Below are 25,285 nucleotides of genomic sequence, written 5' to 3' on the forward strand. Positions count from 1 at the left end.
GGTTAATCTGCCTAAGATCAAACAGCTAGGATGTTGCAGAGTCAAGATCTCTGTGACCTGCACTATTAAGCTGTATGGCATCAGCTTCAACACTCAGTTTGGTCATTATCTGTATAATCCTTTGCAACCCCCTCTTTTTTTTTTTTTTTTTTTTAAGATTTTATTTATTTGTCAGAGAGAGCATGAGCACAAACTAGGAGAGTGGCAGGCAGAGGCAGGAGAGAAGAGCCTGATGCAGGCTTTGAGCCCAGGACTCTGGGATCATGACCTAAGCCAAAGGCAGACACTTAGCCGACTAAGCCACCCAGGCTTCCCTGCAAACCATTTTTGAAAAATAACTTTTTTTTTTTTAAAGATTTTATTTATTTGACAGAGATCACAAGTAGGCAGAGAGGCAGGCAGAGAGAGAGGAAGGGAAGCAGGCTCCCCGATGAGCAGAGAGCCCGATGCGGGGCTCGATCCCAGGACCCTGAGATCGTGACCTGAGCCAAAGGCAGAGGCTTTAACCCACTGAGCCACCCAGGTGCCCTGAAAAATAACTTTTTTGAGTAATGATTATACTCTTTTAGGAACTGATTCATGAAAACATGGATTATTTAATGTGGCCTCATTTCACATATGTAGAAACTGAGAGGGTTAAGTATCTTATCTAAGGCCAAACCAGTGAGAATGCTGAGACTCAACTCCAGGCTTGTTTACTCCCATCCACTGTAACATGGACTTACCTTGTTTGAAGTATAAGAGTGGCCACCTTGTGGCCTCAGGCTAGATAATTCTTAGAGCTTCCTGGGTGGTTCTTGAAATAGGCATGAAGTGAAATATCTGAAATTATGAACTAAATTGATAAGTATATTTTAAAATCTTTTGTCATTTAGACTATAACCCCTCGTGGATGAGCATAGGAAATAATGATTGTTTTTTACCCTTGTGTATTTTCTATGATGTTTTCCTCAAATCGTTAATTTCACAAATTGTTTTACAAAGTGAGTTCCATACGGGACTGGAAGAGATTATGCTGAGTGAAATAAGTCAAGCAGAGAGAGTCAATTATCATATGGTTTCGCTTATTTGTGGAGCATAACAAATAACACGGAGGACATGGGGAGATGGAGAGGAGAAGGGAGTTGAGGGAAATTGGAGGGGGAGATGAACCATGAGAGACCATGGACTCTGAAAAACAATCTGAGGGTTTTGAAGGTGTGGGGGGTGGAAGGGTTGGGGAGCCTGGTGGTGGGTATTATGGAGGGCACGTATTGCATGGAGCACTGGGTGTGGTGCATAAACAATGAATTCTGTTACACTGAAAAGAAATTAAATTAAAAAACAAAACAAAACAAAAACAAAGTGAGTTCCATAACCAATTAAGTATGAGACACATCGTATAGTCTCTTCCCTCTTGGAAATTAACATTATGCATTTGCATATTAAAAGCTCCCTTAACAGTTTAGTCCAAGAACAAGTCATGCACACACACACTCTTAAACTTTAACAAAGTTAAATGAATTTTCTCAACTTTTAGCCACAGAATCTGTCTTGAGGGATTTTTTTTTACATGTTTGTCTTCTACAGTTAATTTTTGTGATTAGTAGTACTTACGTTCAGTAAAGTCACCACAAACACATTTTAATGAATACTAAACCATTGCCCCTAGGGCAAACACAAAATTAGGTTACTTTGAGTCACCTTTTCATCAACCAATCAATATCTAACCTTGTTTCTATTTAAAGACACCTTATTGTATATTATTGATTCAGTAACATTAAACTAACAGCCAAACAGCACTCTAACTCATGCCTAAACCAAGCTTTAACACACATTTTCTCCATAAGGTACATTATAACCTTCTATGCTTAGGAATGCTAGACAGCATTTTAGCACTATATTTGGAGGTCATTTTAAACCGTAAAATTACCAACAAAAATCACCAAACTGAAAAATGTGGCTCTTAAAAATACCGCAAAAAAGGCACTTGTTTGCCAAATGAGGGATGAAACCAGAAGGCACTGTTAACCTTGTTCAACCTCAGCTGGCAATTTGCACATAGGACAACTCAAATTTTTCACGACTCTGTGCATATCCATGAAGGACTACAAAAGTGCTGTATTTATTTTGGAATTGCTAACATATTTTAGTGAGAATTTGAATTTGCAAATAATTGGATCTACAAATGGAGTGGAATCTGCAAATAATTGTATCCTCTGTTACCTATTTAAGTCCTACAGAAACAATTCTGTGTATGTGACAGATTGTTATTGGGTGGGACAAAATACCCTTGAATTATGGGTTTCTCCTAGAGGGAGAGTAGATTGTAAAGTTTTGCTTGTTGTTATTATTAGCCAGCATCTCTCTTGAACCTTTTGTCAAAATTGTTTTATTTTGTTTTCTTTAGGAATTCTTTATGGCACAATGACACTGGAGCTTGGTGGCATAGTCAATATTACATGTCAAAAAACTGGATACAGTGCAATACTTGAATTCAAACTAAAGGTTAGTACAGATAGAAGGTGTCACCTGATTAAAGAGGATCTATGCTATAAATATTGAACAAAGAGCACAGTTTAGCTCCTTATTAAAAAATAAATTTAAGAACCCAGAATTCATCAGAGGGCAGCTTTGGCAGATCCAAATCAACAGAAGACCTTCATTTTTTGTTTATTGATTTTAATTAATAAAACTATTGGTATTTTATGAAAGATGGGATATATGAAGTGAATGGATAGAAATTTCTCAGTAAATTAAAGCATTTCTTTACAGATACCACAGATAACCCACTGAGCCACCCAGGCGCCCCTTGAGCTAAAGTTGTATACACTTGAGCTAAAGTTGTATACTTGAGCTAAAGTTGTATACACTAAGAGTTGTATTGGTTACTATTTCTGCCTAACAATTTACTCAAACTCAACAGCCTTAAAAACAACCTTTGTTTGATCTGTAGGGGTTCTGTCAGTAGGGAACTTGGACAGAGCATATTGGGGATGGCTTATCTCTGCCACATAATGTTTGGGGCCTCAGGAAGACTTGCAGGTTGTGAGTGACTCAACAGCTGGGGCTGGGATTATCTGAAGGCTCATCACTTACATGTCTGGTGCATGGGTTAGAGACAACTTAAAGACTAGGACTGCTGATCTGAACACCTGTATGTATGGCCCTTCCATGTGGCTTGGCTTCCTCACAGCACAGTGGCTTCAGGGTAGTCAGACTTCTTACTTGGGAGCTCATGGTTCCAAGTACAGGTGTTCTTGTGAGCAAGGTGGAAGCTGCATTGCCATCCATGACCTGGTTGCAGAAAAATCAAATTACATCACTGCCACCGTTTTCTGTTAATTGAAGAGTTCTAAGCCCACCCAAATTCAAGGGGAAAGGATGTAGACCCCACTTCTCAATGGGAAGATGGCTGTATTTTGAAAATTTTGTCTGCCTCTAAGTGGAAGGGAAATTTAGGACCTTTTCATTGTGGCAGTTACTGGTTTAGGACAATATATATGTTCAGATAAGAATATTTCTATGAACTGTTTAATATTTGTTACTAAATTTCTTCTGTGTTGATATCCAACTGATCCAGTGACTAATCAGCAGCTTTGTTCTGATAAAAAGTGTCTCTTCAGTATTATTTGTTGCAGTGCCCTTTTTTTTTTAATCTTAGCAGATTTTTTGCTTGTATGCTGATAATGATATCTGAAAATAATGACTAAAGATGTCTTAAGTAATTTCTGACACGTTTAAGGGGTAGATTGGAACATCAAAATTTTGTTACTGATGAGAGAATATAATAACTCCAACTGTATTTCTTCTAATTTGATTTTTGGAGGATTTTTTGGTTAATTATTGGTTGATTATTATTTTATTGTTGTTTTGAAGGAAGGGCTATTCTAATAGATGAATTAAGTCCCTCAAGTCCACTGACTATTATTTAAATATAGACTACAACATTGATGGACCAGAGTTGAGTCGGAAGAGAGCATAGGGGGCATGAGTCATCATTAGTGATCTTTCTTACTACGTTTATTTGGACTTCACACACTCTGTTTTTACCTTTTTTCCCCCACAAATTCCAATTTCTTTTCATGGAACATTTCTGACTGAAATTTCTCCCTTTTTGCCTTCGGTAGCACTGTAACTATACAATTACATCTTTCATTCCTTTTTGTCTGCATTATATGTAAATATAAGTTAAAAGCAAAATATTTCTTAACATTTTTCTCTTTTAAAAGCCATTTCTAGGTAGTAGTGACTGTGTTAATCAAATATCAGGGAAACTTAAATTGGGAAAAGAAGTCCTAGCTACTTTGGAAGGCCATTGGGTAAGTATTTTTGTATTTTAGCTTTAGAAAAAGAATTTTATTCTGTGAAAAAAAAATTAACATAACATTTTATAAGTTCACTTATTCCATTGCTAAAAGCATCATCACTATTCAACATAAGCTTCAGCTTAACAAATATTTTGGCATTGAACTGTTATCATGTAATACTTTATCTTTCCAAAACTTTAATTCAATAAAAATAGCTAACACTTACCACTTAAAATGTACTGCACTGTCTAAAAATGTTACTCTTATTAATTCATTTAATACTAAACAATTGTATGAGGTGGGTTCTGTTAACTGTCTCTGTTTTACAGAGGAGGACACTGAGGCACAGAGAGTTTAATTTGCTCAAAATGATGGAGCAATATTCCAGCCCATGCTCTCTGGCTCCAGGGCTGTGCTTCTACTCAGAGCAGTATACTGCCTCTCACCTCGAAGAAAGAGGCATTTCCAGTTAGAGTTACATTTCCTTTTGAGGAACATGGAAAGGATACAGTGGTATTTGAGAGCAATGGTTTTTCTTTCTCTACTGACGTAAATTCACATTTATGTAATTTTGTTAAGAGGAGCTTAAATGAATGAGAAGGATATATCATGGTACTGGCTAGATGCAGTCTCTGTGAACACGGAGTATATGCTATTTTCCACATTGTAATAAGCAGAAAATGATGAGAAGTGTGATGAGAAAATGAAATTGGATCTAGAGACTCAACCAAGAGGCCACATATGCTCTGTAATTTTAAAAATTTACTTCTACCCAAAAATCATTTGGAAAAAAGATAAAAAAAATATTTTTAAAGAAATGAAATTTCTAAGATTGTGCTAAAATTTTTAATGCTAAGAAAAGCTCGTTGAGGTTTTTGTATATATTGAGTACATAGATAGTCAACAGCATCTCGTAGTTCTAACAAATACTGTGCTCTACTTTGACAGTTCTGAAATGGTTGTTGAGGTTTTTGCAAGTAATTGTTTGAAATTTGTTTATTAAGTAAAACTTGTGAAATCTCGTGAACTTTTTGTGTGTTGAAATTTTTTAAATGACTAGTGTTACATATTTAATGATTTTATAAAATGATGAGATTTGGGACCTTTAGAAAAGTGCTAGTTGTATTTGTTTTAAAAATGTGTTTAACTGTGGGATTACATCAGGAAGAAAGTATTATTATATTGTTATACTAAATAATTCTTTTTAAATAATGAAAATTCTCTACATTAATTTTTAATTTCTTTAAATGTAGGATAGCGAAGTTTTTATTAATGACAAAAAGACTGATAATTCAGAGGTTTTCTGGAATCCAACACCAGACATTAAGCAGTGGAGATTAATAAGGCACACTGTAAAATTTGAAGAGCAGGGGGATTTTGAATCAGAGAAGTAAGTATACCATTTGTCAGCTAATGTCATGAATATTGAAGAGTGTTTGTTTGTTTGTTTGTTTGTTTTTGAAAGACAGAGATCACAGGTAGGCAGAGAGGCAGGCAGAGGAAGAGGAAGGAAAGCAGACTCCCTGCTGAGCAGAGAACCCAATGGGGGGCTTGATCCCAGGACCCTGGGATCATGACCTGAGCCGAAGACAGAGGCGTTAACCCACTGAGCCACCCAGGCGTCCCTAAAGAGTGTTTTTTAATCCCTTAATAGTATGGACACTTTTCTCTGTCAGTTTTCAGTCACATTTTAATTCGGCAAAATAATTTAACATTTTTGGGATGTGTTAGGACCTTTTTTTGATATATGTGAATGTCAAATAAATATACAAATCATCCTGGTTTTCTGCAGCTTTAAACTAAAGCTTCCCATTTTTTCCTTTCTCTTCTTATCTGCCCCAGGGCCTATTAAAAACAAAAATAATAAACTTATGTTCTCTTTATATAAAATCATGGGACTAATTACTCTTGGTTTTCAAAATAAAAGAATTATGTCACAGGATATGCAGGCTTCTAGAGGACTTACATTAGTTGGGTAATAATTACCAGTATAATTTCTGTTCTTAAGTTGTGAAATTCTTGCTGATCTCTTATACTTTTGAACCAAAAATATTGTTTAAGTATTGCCCAGTTCTATTCTTATTATATATTTCTTTGTGTTAGAAGTTTTCTGTGTAAGAGACACTCTACCAGTACTTTATGTACATTACACAATGTAGCTCTCACTACATGTTTTATCATGCATGTCATTCTCATATCTCATTGTCATGAGGATACATGTCTGTGTACTTTCCTTCTACATTCAAAATTGAGGTTGTCAAAAATGGAAGAATATGTATGGACCAGTTCTAAAAATTGTTTCAACTATAACCACATGATGCTCTCTATCAAGAGTGAAGCTTTGCCAAGGCATACAGCAATTTTTGAGGTGTGAATTTAATTTAACATATTTTAAAGATGAGGAAATGAGTCTTAGGATAAGTAACTTTTAGTTCACCAGCCAAGAATTCATTCCAACTCTGATTCCAAAGCTTGTGTTCTTTCAGTCACAACATGCTGTCTTCCTAGGTAGATGGATTATAGATAGTATATCTTTATTTGTCTGATAAAAAAAAGTAACTTAAAAAAAAAAACTATACTTTAGTAGGGGAAAAGATTTCACCTCAGTCCTTTCTGTTATATCATTGGTTCTCAACACTGGCTACACATCAAAATCACCTGGAAAACGTTTTAAAAACCAATACTTGGGCCTACCCCCAAGGTTTTGATTCTAAAAGTTCCTGATGATTCATGCATCCAAGGTTGAGAAGCCTGGCATTACAGTATTGGATCTTTGAAGCCAGTGAATCTTAAACAGTAATAATCATCCAGGGAGCTTAAAAATATAGATTCTCGAGCCTTCATTATATTCTTTTTTTTTTTTTAAGATTTTATTTATTTGACAGAGAGATCACAGGCAGGCAGAGAAGCAGGCAGAGAGAGAGAGGGGGAAGCAGGCACCCCGCTGAGCAGAGAGCCCGATGTGGGGCTCGATCCCAGGACCCTGGGATCATGACCTGAGCCGAAGGCAGACGCTTAACTGACTGTGCCACCCAGGTGCCCCAAGCCTTCATTATATTCTTATCATCTTGGGTCAGCACCATTCATTGCCATATGTTTAAGAACCCAGGTAATATCTCTCTCCTGGTGAGAAAAAAAATTAGTCTCCACTGTGATCTCTCTACTCAAGGCACCACTTTTTAATCTCTTGACACATTTTGATGCCTATGAGCATAAGCTTTTTCAAAGCCCAAAACCCACATGGGTACCATTTTCTCTCAAGGGGATTCAAGTCTATTCTATGTAGATTTGATTTTCTCTTGCTCTTTATTGCTGTTTTTGCAAATGTATTAGACTCTGGCAGCGGGTAACTCGAGCCATAAATGCTAAAGACCAAACGGAAGCTACTCAAGAGAAGTATGTTTTAGAAGAAGCTCAAAGACAAGCTGCCAGAGATCGGAAAACAAAAAGTGAAGAATGGATATGCAAATTATTTGAGCTTGATTCACTCACGGGGGAGTGGCATTACAAGTTTGCAGAGTAAGTAATTAAAAAGAATATATTACAAACAATATACCAACATAGTTTTTTGCCTTTATTTCTGTAATTTTTACTGTTAGTTAAAGTAGTTTTTCATTAAGCCATATATATAAATTAGTATGAGGTTTTTAAACTTGATGTTTCATTCATTATAAATTTGACCCCATGAAAGTAGTCTACAAAATAAGCTGAGGATCAGAAGATTAGATATGACAAATCTTAATCTTACAGCTAGGTTCATAATTGCTAATGTAAATCTATTTATAGAATACATTTTTGGCAAAGTATTTGAGTGTTTTGTTCAGTTATTAAACAAGTGGGATTTTTTTTTTCATTTTTTCAGTACTAGACCATGGGATCCACTTAATGATATGATACAGTTTGAAAAAGATGGTGTTATCCAGACCAAAGTAAAACATCGCACTCCAATGGTATGTAATAAAAAAGTAACAAGACCTGCTAGGCATGCAAATTTTTCTTTTAAAGATTTATTTATTTATTTGTTTGTTTTAGAAGAAGAAAGTGAGCAAGGCAGAGGGAGAGAGATTCCTCCCTGAGCATGGTACCTGACTCAGGGCTTGATCCCACAACTTGTGAGATCATAACCTGAGCCAGAACCAGGAGTTGGACCCTTAACCAAGTGTGCCACCCAGGCACACATAGGCATACAAATTTTTAAAACCCTTAGTATCTTTGGCCACCAATGTTTAAAACTTGGCTTCAAAATTTAAAATTTGGGGTCAGCAAAATGGCAGAGTAGGCAGCTCTAAGCCCTTGTCCCTTCAAAGAAACAAAAAAGCAAGCAAAAATTATCAGAACCAAATTTTCCAAAACTATGGAAAATAGTCAGAAGTTTGCAGCATCAAAGTGAATGCTAAATCAAGACAGAGGTGACCTCAAAGCCGTAGGAAAGCTTTATGGCATTTTTACTTATCCTTACCCTAACTCTCATGGGTGCACTGGTAGTCTTGAAGGGTCCCCAGATTCCCATTGTGAGATGTGGTTCCAGAGGAAGCAGAGTAGACCTTATTCACAAATTGTGTTTGTCTGTTGTAACCTCTCTGGCGGCTACCTTGAAGGATGCTTGTTGTCACTAACTCAGAGCTCCAGCACGAAGGCTGCAGGCATTGCTTGGAATTGCTGTGAGCCATACTGACAGCCTGCCCAATCCTAGGGCAAAAGATTACCACTGAAACAAAACAATAGACTGTGGAAGGCCAGAAACAAAAGCTAGGGAAAGAATCTTTGGGAAATTAGGGAATCAGGGATTTTAGAAAACCATGGAAATGTCCAAGGCAAAATGCTTTTGCTCAAAAAAGACATGTGCAAGCCTGACTTAGTGTTGAAAGAGAGCCGTTACGCAGAGCCAGTCTGCTAAGGCTGGGAGAGTTGTTTTGTTTTGTTTTGTTTTTTGTGGTTGTTTTTGTTTTTGTTTTTGTTTGTTTAGCTACTGGTGTTCAAGGAAGCTTCTGTCAAAATGCTAGCTGAACACAAGCTAAGGAACAGAGATTTCAGTAACCATGAACAAGGAATACAGTCTGCAAAAACAATTTAGAGACTTTACTGAACAAATGGAGTACTGTAGTTTTCATTAGTCCAGAAGACAGCAAACCCTGGGGAAGGTGGAGAATATGATTTCCTGAATTACCACATTATAACAATCAGATTCCAGTTTTCCATAAAGAATAACAAGGCATACAAAGAAACGTGAAAGCATGACCCATTAAAAGGAACAGAATAAATTGACAGAGATCGGGCACCTGGGTGGCTCAGTGGGTTAAGCCGCTGCCTTCAGCTCAGGTCATGATCTCAGGGTCCTGGGATCAAGTCCCACATCGGGCTCTCTGCTCAATGGGGAGCCTGCTTCCCTCTCTCTCTCTCTGTCTGCCTCTCTGCCTACTTGTGATCTCTGTCAAATAAATAAAATCTTAAAAAAAAAAAAAAATTGACAGAAACCATCCCTGATGAAATCCAGACGTCAGACTCAGCAGACAGAGTTTTTAGAACAGTTGTCTCAAATGTGCCCACAGAGTTAAATGGGAACAGGAACAAAGAACTAAAGAAAACCAAGAAAAAGATACATAAACAAAATTAGAATGTCAATAAAGAGAAATTACGCAAAGGAACCAAATTCTGGAGCTCAAAAATAGAATAACTAAAGTGAAAAAGAGGCTACTGGACTGAGGGGAAGAGAGAATGGGAAGTTGTTGCTTAATTATTAGTCTCTCTTTGGGATGATGAAAATGTTTTAGAAGTAGCTGTGACATTTGCACAATACTGTGAATCTACTTAATACTACTGAATGGTACACCTAAAAATGGCTAAGATGGAAAAATTTATTATATATGTATGTATATCTGTACACATACATGGTATCACTATTTAGAAATTATAAAACATTTTAGGGGTGCCTGGGTGGCTTAGTCATTTAAGCATTTGACTCTTGATTTTGGCTCAAGTCATGATCTCAGGGTTGTGAGATCAAGCCCTGAATCAGACTCCATGCTAGGCATGGAGCCTTCCTAAGATTTCTCTCTCTCTCTCTCTCTCTCTCCTCACTCTCTCTCCCTCCCTCCCTCTCTTAATAATATATTTTTAAAAACATAAATTTTAAAACATTAAAAATTTTTTTTTCTTCCTTTAACAATGTTAGCATGATAGAGACAGGGCATCTGTATTTCCTCCTAAAGGTGGAATTTATTGAGAGATCAATTGCTGACTCCCTTTGTCATTTTAAATACTTCTCACCAGTCTTTATCAGTCTCCAGTTTGAACTACTGTAAGAATATGGATTTGGATTCTAATCCTATAATGTTGAGTCCCTGTGACTTGAAGTAGGGCATAGTTTAGGCTGAATCTAGAACCTATCTGCTCATTGCTTAATTTCTGTAATAAAATTATAGAAATTTTATTTGAATTTCAGTCTTGAATAAGATTTTGCAAAAGAATAGGTAATTGATGGATAATTCCTATTTAGAATAGTATGAGTAGAATCTAGGAGTTATGATAACTGGTTCCCAGTTTTTCTAAACATGTAAATTACCTTACCCTTTTGATTCTAGTATATTCTCTTGAATTTGAGTTTTTAACCTTAGGATTGACCTCCAAAATTGCAAGCCTATTAATAGAGTCTTAAGTACATTATTTGAAGAAAAATTTAGTCTTAGTTAATCCTTTGATATACTTCTGAATCTTGTGCATGCATTCAAATACTTTCTATAAGTTTTTTTTTTTAATTTTTTGTTTTGTTTTGTTGTTACTTTCTGAAAGTTTAAATCATGCTCTACAACAGAGCACCTGGGTGGCTTAGTTGGTTATGTATCTGTCTTCAGCTCAGGTCATGATCTCAGAGTTCTGGGATTGAGTCTTATTCAGGCTCCCTCCTCAGTGGAAGTCTGCTTCTCCCTCTCCCACTGCCCCTCCCCCTACTTGTGCTTGCTAACTCACACACTGTCTCTCTCAAATAAAAACTTTTAAAAAAAAGATGCCTTCTACATTATCCAGATATTATTAAAAGTAAGTGAATAATCTTATGGGAAACCCAGCATTATTCAAGGGAATGTTTCTAATGTTGAGAACAAGATAAATGCAATTGAAAAAGAACACTTTTATTTGACATTGAACTAGAGATATTGACTAGTGCAGTTAGAAGTATGGGGGGAGTCTATATTCATATTTTTGTGTGTATAGAAATGTCTCTTGAAGGATATACAAAGTAATAGTAAGTATTTTTGTTGATAGAGTTCAGGAGTGAAGAGAAACTCTTCATTGCATATTTTTTAAATTTTTTTTGTTTTTTGTGCCAAATTAATGTTTCTTATTATAATTTAATAATTTGATTGTCTAAGTGTATCACATCTTGTTAAGTTTTAATTAGACTATTTCATCTCTTTTTATTTCAGTGTACTGCACCCATGAATAGATAGTTTTGACAGTTGTACAACATTGATCTTTAATTTAAAAATTCATTGCAAATTCACATAGCATGGGTTCTTTTTCAGGTTAGTGTCCCAAAAATGAAACATAAGCCAACCAGGCAACAGAAGAAAGTGGCAAAAGGCTATTCCTCCCCAGAACCTGATATCCAGGACTCATCTGGAAGTGAAGGTAAAAATATTTACTACAGACTATTCACTAAACTTTTAAAAGGATATTACTGTAAAAAGGGGGGGGGATATTACTATATTATGTTTAATATATGAAAAGTATTTATCATATTTAAATCAAGAAGTTAATGTAGGAGTTTGGAGACAGAGGTGGTTTGAAAAAAAAGCTATTTTAGGTTATAGATAAGTTTCAAGACCAGGTCACAAGGGAAAGGCAAGAGAGAACATGAAAATCAAGAACCGCACTGTAGTACTAATTCTTATATCTTGTTAGCTTCTGAAAAATTGTTGATGGTTTCCTAGATTCAATGCAGGAAGCAATTTTCGAGCTTTGAACTCATTTCCATGCTTCGAAAATGTTTTCCATTTTTAGAATAAATTCTTGTAGTGTTTAGGAGTTACAGACAAGTAAAAATATAACTATATCAAAATTATGGACTAAAATAGTATGCCATTGTTGTTCAAGTCAGATAATGTGTAAAATGTCTTGAATTACACTGAGATATAATCAAGAAAGGATTCGGGTAATATCTGAGAAAATAAAACTGTAGTTCTCTACTAAGCTCACACTAAGCTGGGTAGCTTATTTTTACAGAGATAACACTAGAGGTGAATAAATGATAAATGCCAGGAAGTTAGTAGACAACAAATAACAGTTTAAGGGAAAGGGAGCTGAATTCAGTTTGAGGAAAGTTCTTAGAGGAACCCTAATGAATTATTAGGATTTCTAATGGATTATAGCAATCTAGGCTTGAGGGGTGTGTGGGTAGGGGGCAAGATTTCCGGTGTAAAAGAGGAATAAAATCAATAAAAGTTTAAAAGTATGAGTCACAGGGTACTGGTGTGCTAGAGGGGGCAGTATTAGTTATACTGTTTTGTTCCCATTTTACAGAAAAGGAAATTGAGACACAGATTTACCTGCTCAGGGTCACATATCCCATAAGGCAGTATGTATATGTAATATATACAGATATTTTGGTTCCTTAATTCACTCTCTTACACACTCCGCTATTTGCCTGTAATTTATCAGCTGACATTCACTAAGTACTTAATATGTGCCAAGCTAGATGTAATACACTGTACTATCACCATGTGAAGTTTGCATGACATTATTGTTATTCCTATTTTACAAATGAGAAAGCTGAGACGTGGAGAGAGGTTAAGATCTGAACAAAAACAGAAAGGAAGGAATGGATATAAGGTTTGAGTACAGTGTACTGGTCGACAGTAAAAATGTACAGAAAAGGTATACATGTATTTTTAATGAATTATTCTTGTCTATTTTAATGAGTTTTTAAAAACTGATGCCATCTAAAATGTAGCTAATTTGTGGTTACTTTAAACATATTTGTAGTTTTCTAGTTTTGAAGTGATATGATTGAAACTTTAAAAATGCAGAGTATTAGTACATTATTCTCTAAGTCATAAAAGTAATGCCTAGGAAAATTTTACTGTACAAGAATCATTAAGCTGAAATGTAAATTGTTTATAATTAAATGTGGTTGCTGTTTTCACCAATTTCATTCCAAATGTCTTTTCAGCTCAGTCAGTAAAACCAAATACAAGAAGAAAGAAAGGGATAGAACTGGGAGACATTCAAAATTCCATCGAATCTATAAAACAAACACAGGAAGAAATTAAAAGGTAATATATGGACAGTGGCTGTTTATTTAAGTCTAGAGGGAGAGTTAAGAATCCTGTTATGTAGGAAATTATATGCAAACTTTACAGTTTTATAACATTGTTGGGCCAAAAGAGAACCTTGGTTTCTATTGCCTGGTGACTAAAGCTTATGAAATTCCTTCACCACTAAAATATGGGGGGAAAGTGGTGGTTTTTTCTCATCTGTGAGAGTAGAATTAGAATCTTAACTGCTGTAGCATACTAGAAATATAGTTAGGTGTGAAAGTGGGGTGGTTTCTGAGAAAGTCGACTAACAAAGTTTTCTGCCATCCCTTTGTACATGGCTGATTTTTAATTGGAGTGCATCAGTTGTTGAAATACGGAAATACTTCATAGCAATGGTTAAATAGCCTGAGACCTTTGAGTGCTCTTTTTGTAGTTCCAGACCCTTCACACCTCTCCTGATCCAGCAGCACAAGGTCATTAACATGTAGGAAGTCTCCTTGGAGGGGGAAGGGTCCTGATCGTTCCTGCTCCATTGCTAAGCTAGCGTGAGTGCAGACTGGTTGCCTCCCATTGCTGTGTCAGAGAAATTTTTTTTTTAAGGTGATTTTTCTCTTAGTGATCTTACAGCTTACATTTAGTTGCTGTTTTCATTTACAGCCCTCATCTTCTGCCATTCCCCTACACCTGTCCCATGTTCTAGTTCTTTAAATGAAGCTCCTCACATCTCCAGGGTACACTGTGCTGTGTCATCTTTGGAGCTTTGCCAACACTGAATTGTTCTTCCTCATACCCTGCCCATTAAGAAAATCCCTGTTTATCCTTCAGAATATAATTCAAATACCACCCTTTTACTAACATTTCTCATTACTCACCATGCCCTGTAATTAATCTCTCCACTTTCCTTGTACAGTTCTCCATACATAATGATTTTGAGCATTTACTAGACTACAGAGTTGTTACTGTGTGTGTCTGCTGACCTTGCCCCCACTGCCCCCACTGGACCATGAGCACTTTTACAGAAGGGGGCTTGTCTTCTGCATCTTGATGTCATCAGCCCTTATATAAAATTTTCGTTTCCTAGTTTAATTAGATGTATAAATTAATGAGCCTACTTGTTCATTTGCTTCCTTTCTTTCTCTATACTGGTAAAACATGTTAATAGAAGAAGTTGGGGTGAGAGTGGGGTGGGGTGTCTTCACTAACCAGTTTTTCTGTGTTTTTAGCCAAAAGCATTTAGGATAGCATGAGGATGGCATAAGCTCATTTCATGACTAAGTTAACATTTTGTTAGCATATGAAGTGCCTATGTAGCATTTTTCAAGTTAGGAATGTTATGAAATCTATTGTATTATTTTTTCCTGGAGAATTTAACATTTTTCTCCAACTCTATTTCTATCTTCCCTAAAGTGAAGGTAAAAGAACCTTAATGGGCCAACTTAAAAGGTATAATTTTTGTTTTAAAAACACTGAGAGAAAGATGATAGATTTTTATATCATCAAGTTTTAACATTATGTTTGATGAACATCATTGAGTAATATTTTTGGTATAACATGGAATATAGATTTAGACAAGACCTAAAAATGGCTTCATGTAGAATAATCAGCTTCCTGTTTAGGTAATCATAATTGATTGAACTAGTACTTTAGATAATGTAATTAAGTGTTTGGTTAACTAAGACTTTACTAATAAGACTCATATATCAAATTGTGAGTTCTCTGCTAACATTTTTGACATGTAATTATAAAATTTATTGTTTCTTATTTTTGTAGAAATATTATGGCTCTTCGAAATCATTTAGTTTCAAGCACGCCTGCCACGGATTATTTTCTGCAACAAAAAGACTACTTCATCATTTTCCTCCTGATTTTGCTTCAAGTTATGATAAACTTCATGTTCAAGTAGAAGTTCCTTACAGTTGAATCAATGACCAGGAATGATCAGATTTGGCCTGGGACCAAATGTCCAAGTTGCTTTGGTCTTTATTAAAACGTCACAATATTTCTAAAACAAAAATCTTAGAGATAAATGTAGAGGTGTTGACCTTTCATACATTTTATCCTTAACCTGAAATAAGAACTATTGGTTATTAAAGTGAGCTATGTGTTAAGTGCCAGAACATTTCTAGCTTTTGTGACAATGTGTTTACATGTGAGTATGATAAATCCACATGTATACACAATTGTGTCTTATGTATATCTGACAGTAGTCTTTGTATTCTATAGTATGTTCTGAGATATAGCATTAACATTCTTATGAAATATATATAGCAATCTATTTTCTTCATAAAACAGGCACAAGACTTTTATCAGTAAGGAATTACAGAATGGGAAATGATGGCATAATAGACATCAGTAGTTCAAAACACAGTCCTGTTAAAAAAAAAAATCATTTCCAAAGCACCCAGATCAATTGTCTTCTTAGAAATAGCAAGAACAAAGTGTAGTCAAAATTGATGTACTGAGAGAGACAAGATGGCAAATTGCTTTTTTAAAAGTTTACACATGATTTTTTTTAACCCCTAGAATTTAGTATTTATAGATAAAAGTATAAATGTATGTGTGTGTATATCAATATAAAAAATTGGTATGCAGCTATTTGGATCTGTTCTTTATATCTTTCTTATACCTATACAATTCCACCTTAAGCACTTGCTTTAAAAAGTTTGGTCAAAATTTATTGCTGTTCTTTTTTCTTATTTTTGTTTTTTGTAACTCCATTGGTCTAATAGCATATGCCAAATTCTGGGGATGTTTATAGGGCATATGAAATTCTGATAATTTATGTTTCTTTCATTATGAAACATGTATTTTAGCTTTCGTTTAGATCCTAGTGTGTTCAGTGAACAAATAGAATAGAAAAAATTATAGCCAATATTTATTTCAAAAGCCAAAAAAGAGAAAGGCGATAAGAAAGGACACTTTGTTTGGTAGCATTTATGTGTACATTAAAATTGGTTTCTTTAAAGTGTGCAATAAGTTGAGCATTTAAGAAGAGCATCAAGTTCTGAAGTTCAATTCCTTATTCTCCTCCTCTGAGCAGCTTCATTCTGTGATAAAACCACAATTATTCAAGATTTTTTTTTGTTCAGGATCAGGCAAACATTTTCCTAATTTGGGGAGGGGGTAATATTTTTACTTTTTTCAAAAATATTTACATTCCTCAGAAGCAATTTTTGCAAATGTAGTTAAGCTTATGAACATGTTTTCCTAAGATCTCAGAATCCTGAAAATACAGATTTCAAAATGGCTATTAATAAAAATAAAATAATAACTTCTGGCTACATTTGCCTTGGATTAAGAAGAGATGTGAGACACTAGCAAGATTACAATCAACTGTTTATGCCATGATAAATATAAAATTAAGGAATGATTGCTAAATTACAAAAATGGAAAGTGATGAAAAAGAGCCTGCTTTTTTCCCCCAATATAGCTATCTTAAGTAGCCTTAGGTTTTAAAAAGAGTCATTTCCCATGTAGTTTTGGCAGAATAATGCTGTATTCCATATGTACATGCGAAAACATTTTTTTAATTGACTGAAATATAAGTAAGATATACCTACACCTGGTGTAAGTATAGGTATAATACGACTACACAGAACAGGATGGATCTCTTGGTATTTCAGACTTGTCAATATAATTTTTGTCCTTACTTTCTGTTACCAATGTTGTATGCTCAACTGCCTATTCATTGATAGATGATATTTTGTAAATATTGTACAATTTCATCCTTTTTATGGTTTAAATTAGTATTTATATCATATATAACTTGATTGGCTGATCACAAAAATCATTTCATCATTAAACCCTGAAAACTTACTTTAAATTTTTTGTTGATAACCCCACTTTGGGGTTTTAATCTTACCCACTTGTGTATTATTTTCATGTGGTCTAAATAGTGTTTTATTTGTATAGGTATCTTCTAGGACTGGAAAGGTAATTATTTTCTTTTTTTTAAGGCAATGTTTTGGGTTCTTTACTTGAGTCAAAAACTATTTCATGAAAAAGAGCAGGGTTACTCATGACTGTTTCTTATACACTGAAAGCATATATTCTAATCGAGTGGTCTTATGCTTTTAGTTGTATGAGTTCCTTTCTGTGAACTGAACACAAAACTCAGGAATTGGTGGCTTAGTTTTAGATCAGTGCTTATACTAGGCTTAGTATGTGAATCCTTTAAAACACATAATTAACTTTGTATGTAGCCATATATGTAATTGACTTTGAATGTTCTCTACCTGAAATTAATATTCCTTCAAACATGGATTCATAAAAATTGTGATTACAGTTCCAGTTGCCTGAGAATCTCATGACAATTTCTAGGAATAAGATCTTATGACCACTTTTTTTCCATTTGATCAAAAATTTTATTTTTTCACAGGAAATTTTAGATAGTAATAATTATTGACATTTGCATTTGTTTTGGTTATTAAATGTACTATGCCTTCAATTATCTACCACTTAGTGAGGTGTAGCTGGCCCAGGAATAGATAGTAAGTAGGGCATGCAAAACAAGTAATTTTCAGCAATAGATATTTTATTTGTATTTCATATTAGTACTTTTTTGTATCACTTGTAAAGGTACAGTGTAATCTTTGTCACCATTCCATTGAGAAAGTTGGCCTTGTAAAATACAACACTCATTTAGTATTCACGCTTTTGTGCCTTTAACAAAATACTTTTTGTTATTTTTGTGTTATAGAACTCTCCAGTATAATTCAAAGTGTTTATAGGCTTACTTGTCATAAAGGGTCATTTCTCTGTGTCATTTTATTTCCTTTTATATAGCTCTAGTATATATAAACAGTAATGCTGTACTTTTATAAGGGTTTGTCTATTTAACTATTTCACATATATTCACTCTCAGATATCATTGAAGTAGACGTGTCAGAGTATTCTGAGTATTGTAAACAGTGCCTTTTTGATGGAATTCACACTGTTTTGGGTGTCAACTTGTGCCATATACACATAAAATTCTGTAGAAGGCAGTTTTAACTTTTTGAAGAATATCTTAGTCAAATATTTAAGAAAATAAATGTATAAAATTCCCCTTTTTCCAGTGTTTAGCATTTCTAATGAGTAATGAATATATTTTGGGGTTTTTTTTGGGTTGATATACAGTGATAATGGCAATATTGATGAGCCATACATGATGCTGTAGATTATTTTGAATTATGTTAAATGTACAGAAATAAAATACTAATATTAGCATTTATACCAAATTTTCCAATTTGAAACAATAAGGGGTAACACCGTACAAATCAGTAAGTTTACATTTCAACTTCTATCTCATTTGACTACATGGATAAAGAAATTCTTTAAAATGTGTAATCTGCCACTATTATGTAATTTGGTTTCATTTTGTTTACATACAGTGTGTGAATTTAGTATATTTAAGTTACTTTTTGTTACTCTTTAACATACTGTTTGTTTTGTTACAGTTTTTAATTGAGGATGGACTGTTAAAATTGTATAAGACCAGTGTCTCCTTCATATGATTAACATATTTAGAAGAGCCACAAGAAACCCATGACAAAATGAATGTGAATATACTTTCTAAAATGTTTAGAAAATATTATCTTTTTGCATTTATCATGTAAAATTATTTTAGTATTATAATATTGAAATTTATTTTAAAAATGCCATGAAACATTTGAACTAATGAGCCACAGAACTTCAGTTGAAAATTTTTTCACTTTTTAGCATGCTAAATATTCATCTAAGTTAAATATACTGTTGAATGGCCATTTATCAATTCAAACACTACCACTGGTCAGTTTTGTATAATAGAATAAAAGTATGTTATCTGCAGTGTAAGTACAGCACACTGTCAAATCGTTTCCCTAAGGTGCATAGTAGATGTACAGATAGTCATAGGCAACTGTTTTGTAATGTATCACATTTCTAATCTGTTATTCCTAATAACCTATTATAAATGTTTGCAGAGACAAAAGAATTGAATTTTTCTAATCTGTAAAATGATGCTAACTTCTACATGTAGGCATTCTGAATAAAATTCTTAAAAAGAGCTAACTGTGATCACATGACTTTGAATATAACATATGATGACTTACTTCATCCTAGTTTTTAAATTAAAAAAAAATCTTTTTTGTAGGGATTTTGGTGAAGGGCTAGGAAGGATTTAATAGTTAGAATCCCTTATGTATGCTTTCCTTGGTGCTTTATGTTCATTCTTCTTAAATGCTCATCATAACCTTAAGGTAAGTGGAAGTTAACCCAACTTTATAAATAAAGAATCTGAGACTCAGAGAAGTTAAATGATTCCAGGAGCTACGTAGAGTGATGGCAAGCACAAGTTTAAATCCATGTCTGACTTCAAGGTCCATTCTTCTTCCACTGTACACTTAAATAGAACCCTGCTGGTAGCACTTTCCTTTTAAAAGTTTGGAGTAATCCACTGTTCCAATCTGTATACTATAGCTATATCCACCATTGTTTTGTGATGGGTGGAATCAGGAAAAAACTCACTATTAAGTATATATACAAAACCTATATAAAAAGATTTCCCCCTCAAATCATTTATTCCATACTGAGTCAACATCAGGTGAGTTTCAAATCATTCCTGTCTGGTTTTCTTCTCTTTTCCTCCATCCTCCTCCTCTTCCATTCTTGCTCTCTCCTCCGGGTCTATTTTGCTTCTGGCTAATAATCACTTGGTTCTGTCTTATTAATTGGAGGTGGGGGCGGGGAGGAGGGCTTACAGGTTCCCCCTGTCCTGTGCGTAGGAATAAGAGGTAAGGAGAACAGCCCCTCCTTGTTTAACCTCAATGAAAAATCTGCAAGATGGTTAATTGTCTAATATTTACTGCACTGTCATAGGTGTCCCGTATTACCTATCTTCCTAATTGGCTTTTCTGCACTTTACAAAAGAATCCTTTTCTTGTGGGTCCATACATTAGTGAATATCACAGTAATTTGGGGGGGGGTGCTATAAATATTTGGCCGTTGAGTGTTTGGTATATGTGCCAGGCATCGTGCAAAAAACAAAAACAAAAACAAAAAAACTCTTTGCAAACATCATCACTCTGCAAAACCTTGTGAGAGTTTTCCCTTTATATGTCTATTATCTCCATTTTTTAAGAAAAGTGGAGACAAAAAAGTTTACTTAATGTCACAGATAAATGTCAGAGCAAACCGAGGTCTAAATCCTAAACCAGTAGGGTTAACCATTTCATCCTTGAGAGGAAAAAATGCGTTTTAATATATTAAAGTGTGTTCTGTTCTCTTATGCAGTTGTATCCAACAATCTCAGGCCACTATGTTTTTAAAGCTTACTAGTGATCGCCCATGTAGCTGTTTTCACATCTGTCTCCTCTGCTAAAGAAAAAGTGTGGTGGCTGGGGTTTTCAAAAATCCGCGCCCAGGAAATATGGCAAGGTCCCCGGCAGAAAGCGGAAAGCCTGCCGCTGTCCTGCATCTAGACGCTGTTTTTGTGATAGTTAGGATGGCAACTGGTGATACTGTGGACAGAATACTCCTGAGTCCAACGCAGAGATTTTGTCAGGGGTGGGGCACGAACCCGGTTCCATCGGGGCTACCCATTCCCTCCTCCACATCGGCTCCCCTAGCGTGCGGACTTCCGGGAAGGAAGGGCGTTTCCTGGGAGACAGATTTGGTGGCAGTTGAAGCCACTGCTGGGAATAAATTCACCCAGGGAGCAGGGGAAGGGCTGGCAGTTTGCAGTGCAGGTACAGCTCCTGAGAAGCCCTGACCACTTTTCCAGCTTCGCGGATTATCGGGACCCGTGGCCTAACAGCCGGGTACTCGGCAGGTGGGCAGTACAGGAGTAAGCCTAGCAGCCCCGGCGCTTGACCTCCTCCCCGCCCCTTCCGTTTCCGGCCGCCCCGCCTCTCTCCTCCCCGGTGGTGCGGGTTCTCAGCCGCCTGCGGCCGGAAGCTCTTCCAACTCTGTGCGCGATGGCCGCCCTCGGTTCTGCGAAGGCGGCGTTGCAGGTGACGGAAGTGCTGGAGACCATCGTGAGCTGCTGCGTGGGGCCCGAGGGGCGGCAAGTTCTGTGTACGAAGCCCACCGGCGAGGTGCTGATCAGCCGGAGTGGAGGCTGCCTCCTGGAGGCGCTGCACTTAGAGCATCCCATAGCCAGGTACCCGCGTCGCACATTTCCCCTCGTAACAGCGTCCCATAGCCAGGTACTCTTGTCCCACTCTTCAACCCAGAGCGGAGCACCTCAGGCCATCTCCCTGAACCCTCAGCCTGTGCTCCTGGGAAGACACTTTGGGCGAAACCAGTGTATGCTTAGGGTTCGAGCGTTGTCCCGTGGAACGTTCTTTTGGAAATCAAATCTTACCAAACACCCAAGAACATTTATTTCCCTCCTCGCTCCACCCAACCCCAGAATCTTAAAATAGAACAAAGTAAAACTTTGTAAAAAGTAAAACTAAAAACATCAGTCATTAAAGTCTTACAACTTTAGTTGTGAAACCATGGTTTCATCTTGATTAACATGTGTGAAGGCAGCCCTCTGAATATCTGAGTTGCTTTATTTCTTTTTCTGTACAGGATGGTGGTGGCCTGCGTTTCCAGTCATCTAAGAAAAACAGGAGATGGTGCTAAAACATTTATTATCTTTCTTTGTCATTTACTCAGAGGACTTCATACAGTCATAGACAAAGAACAGGATTCTTTGATTTCCAAAAATATTCAAACCCATAGAAGGCATTGGAAAAATTGTTGTCAGTGGAAATTTATTTCTCAAGCTCTTCTGACGTTTCAGACACAAATATTAGATTATATTATGGACCACTACTTAAGTAAACACTTTCTGACCATCTTTTCTTCATCCACTAAAGAGAGAACATTGTGTAGGAGCTCTTTAGAGCTGCTCCTAGAAGCATACTTTTGTGGAAGAGTGGGGAGAAATAATCACTACTTTATTTCACAGTTGATGTGTAACTACTTTTTCAAGTGTATGGCTTGTGAAAGTGGGTTTGAAGAAGTATTTGACTTAGTGGATGACTATTTTGTAGAGTTGAATGTTGGCGTCACCGGCCTTCCTGTCTCAGATTCCAGGATCATAGCTGGGCTTGTGCTTCACAGAGACTTTTCTGTATACTGTCCAGCAGATGGTGACATAAGAATAGTAATAGTAACAGAAACCATTCAGCCTCTTTTTTCAGCTTCTGCATCAGAGTTTGTTCTAAATTCAGAAGCACAGTTTCAGACCTCTCGGTTTTGGATTATGGAAAGGACAAAAGCAATAGTGAAACATTTACAGAGTCAAAATGTAAAATTGCTCCTGTCTAGTGTTAAACAATCGGACTTAGTTACTTATTATGCAGGACTGAATGGCATATCAGTAGTAGAATGTTTATCACCGGAAGAAGTTTCTCTTATCCAGAGGATCATGGGTCTTTCTCCCTTTATACTACCACAGGCCTCTTCGCAGTATGAAATCTGTAACACGGCTTTGGTGAAATTTTGTAAGCCCCTTATCTTGAGATCCAAAAGGTATGTTCATCTTGGTTTGATTAGCACATGTTCGTTTATACCACACTGTATAGTTCTTTGTGGACCAGTGCAGGGTCTTGTTGAACAACATGAAGGTGCTTTACATGGGGCATTTAAAATGCTTCGACAGCTGTTTAAAGATCTTGATCTAAATTACATGATACAAACCAGTGATCAAAACCATACATCAAGTCCTCTTACTTATAAGGATAGCAGAGAAAGTAATCCATTGCCAGAAATTGTTAATGGCTTAATACAAAGGCCGTATCAGAGCACAGTTGTAAAGAACAAAGGTAATCTGGCAAAAACTCAAACATACTTAAAAGTATATTCAAATTTGGTAGTTCCGAGTGTAGAATTAGAAACCTGTATTCCATGTTCCACACCAGAAGTGACACCAACAGATACATACCAGACAGATGAAACACTGAGATGTTTAGCTCCAACTAAAACCAGGACAATTGATGACAACGAACCATTTATTGAGAGCAATTCTGCTAATTCAACAGCAGAAAACACTGGAATAGAAATTTCCTCTGAAAATTTACAAGTCACAAAAATTGCTGGAAAGGGAAACATGTTGCCAGTGAGAAAGAAGTCATTGGAGATGTGTACTTCCCAGAGTTACTGCTGCTCCACTCTACCAGCAGGTTGTGTTTTGCCAGTGGGTGGTAATTTTGAGATCCTGTTACATTACTATCTTCTCAACTATACCAGAAAATGTCAGCAATCAGAAGAAACTATGGTTAGCATGGTAATAGCTAATGCTCTTTTAGGCATTCCCCAAATCCTGTATAAGTCTAAGAAGGGAAAGTACAGCTTTCCACAAATATATATAAGAACTCTCCATGCACTACAAACCAATCAACACATTGTGAGCAGTCAGACAGGTTTGGAATCAGTAGCTGGTAAATACCAATTACTAACTTCAGTTCTTCAGTGTTTAACAAAAATTTTAACCATTGATTTAGTAATCAATATTAGGAGACAGCCTCGGGAAATGTATGACCAAGATTCAGATGAGGAAGTATAAAATTGGAAGTTTTTTATTAACCAAAATTTTAATTCAGCTCAAGCAATAAAGAAGGATGTGACAACTGATTCTCAAATCAATTCAGTCTAGTTAGGAAAACATCAAAATTCAAAAAGCCTTTAGAATAAGTACACTAGGAGGTTGGCAGACACTCAGACACAAATACTAGAAAATATTATGGAACAGTTCCGAGGAGGAAGCCTTCCACACGGGGGAAGCCAAGATCTGACTAAGTGTGTCTGTCTTCCTCTTACAGGTGCCTGTCTCAGCTCTCTGTTAGTTCGTGTATATATGGGAGGGTGTTTCCTTATAGCACCTTTTTGCTTTTCTATATTTTCTTTCACTCTCTTCGTCTGTCCTCACCTTTCCATATTTATTTAGTTCATAGAATCATTTAATCTGAGATTTGGATGGAGTCTTCAGGTGTCATCCTATATTAATGGTCTAAAGTACAAAATTCAGTATTTGCTTCATTCAGAATAATTTATTTTCTCTACTCATAATCTCTAAAGCAGTGAATAAAAGTCTTGATTTTTTTTCTCAAGCATATAAATTAGTCTTTACTTTTAAATATCCCCTTATTTATATCCATTTTATGTGGGAAAGCCTGGATATATTTTTTCACTATCCATACACCACTAAATATGTAACTGGCAATATGACTTTGTGCACTATACACTTATTTTCATTTCTGTAGTTAAAAGTTAGTTTCAGAAAGGTTGTGAGATGCATTCTGTCATTTTTTCCTGTCCCCTAAGAGCTTGTAAAAATAATTGATGTATGTGCTGGCTTTTCTTGTATTTGGTGCATAGCCAGAGTTCAAGAGTAATAAATAGTTTGAAAGTCCATCAGTCCTTCTTCCTTCCTTTTTGTTCTTTCTTTCTTTCTTTAGTACTTTAGCGAATTAGTTTATTAAAAGAAAAAATCAAAGATGGATAATAATAATACATAGTTCACGCCATCATTATGCTACAAGATCCGCTATTTTTTTGGCCTTTATGAAAAATTCCTGGTTCACTTAACTTTTTATACAGAGTTACTGTTTTCTTTCTGTTGTGAGAAATACTGTTAACATACTCTGCTTATACCTTCTTTGAATACTTTTTTTTTTTAAGATTTTATGTATTTATTTGACAGACAGATCACAAGTAGGCAGAGAGGCAGGCAGAGAGAGAGGAGGAAGCAGGCTCCCCGCTGAGCAGAGAGCCCGATGAGGGGCTCGATCC

General features: G+C 35.8%; 2 protein-coding genes across 3 annotated transcripts in view; both read left to right on the plus strand.

The window, feature by feature from the left end:
* The window catches only part of OSBPL8 (oxysterol binding protein like 8), a 150,258-nt gene extending 133,333 nt beyond the window's left edge, over positions 1–16,925 (plus strand). For both annotated transcript variants that reach the window (XM_080810442.1, XM_080810443.1), the window contains 8 exons: positions 2,390–2,487; positions 4,212–4,301; positions 5,543–5,679; positions 7,623–7,808; positions 8,152–8,239; positions 11,810–11,915; positions 13,456–13,558; positions 15,314–16,925. In XM_080810442.1, the coding sequence (XP_080666568.1) occupies positions 2,390–2,487; positions 4,212–4,301; positions 5,543–5,679; positions 7,623–7,808; positions 8,152–8,239; positions 11,810–11,915; positions 13,456–13,558; positions 15,314–15,446 (941 nt within the window). In that variant the 3' untranslated portion in view covers positions 15,447–16,925. The remainder of the gene's footprint in view (positions 1–2,389; positions 2,488–4,211; positions 4,302–5,542; positions 5,680–7,622; positions 7,809–8,151; positions 8,240–11,809; positions 11,916–13,455; positions 13,559–15,313) is intronic.
* A 4,552-nt stretch (positions 16,926–21,477) lies between these two features.
* Positions 21,478–24,903, plus strand: BBS10 (Bardet-Biedl syndrome 10; the record flags this gene model as incomplete). The annotated part of the gene is made up of 2 exons (XM_080812438.1): positions 21,478–21,662; positions 22,079–24,903. The coding sequence occupies 2 exons, from the start codon at positions 21,478–21,480 to the stop codon at positions 24,057–24,059; spliced, it is 2,166 nt and encodes a 721-aa protein (XP_080668564.1). The 3' UTR covers positions 24,060–24,903.
* Between the last annotated feature and the right edge of the window lie 382 nt (positions 24,904–25,285).

This window comes from Martes martes, assembly GCF_963455335.1.
Source record: "Martes martes genome assembly, chromosome: 8".
Taxonomy (NCBI): Eukaryota; Metazoa; Chordata; class Mammalia; order Carnivora; family Mustelidae; genus Martes; species Martes martes.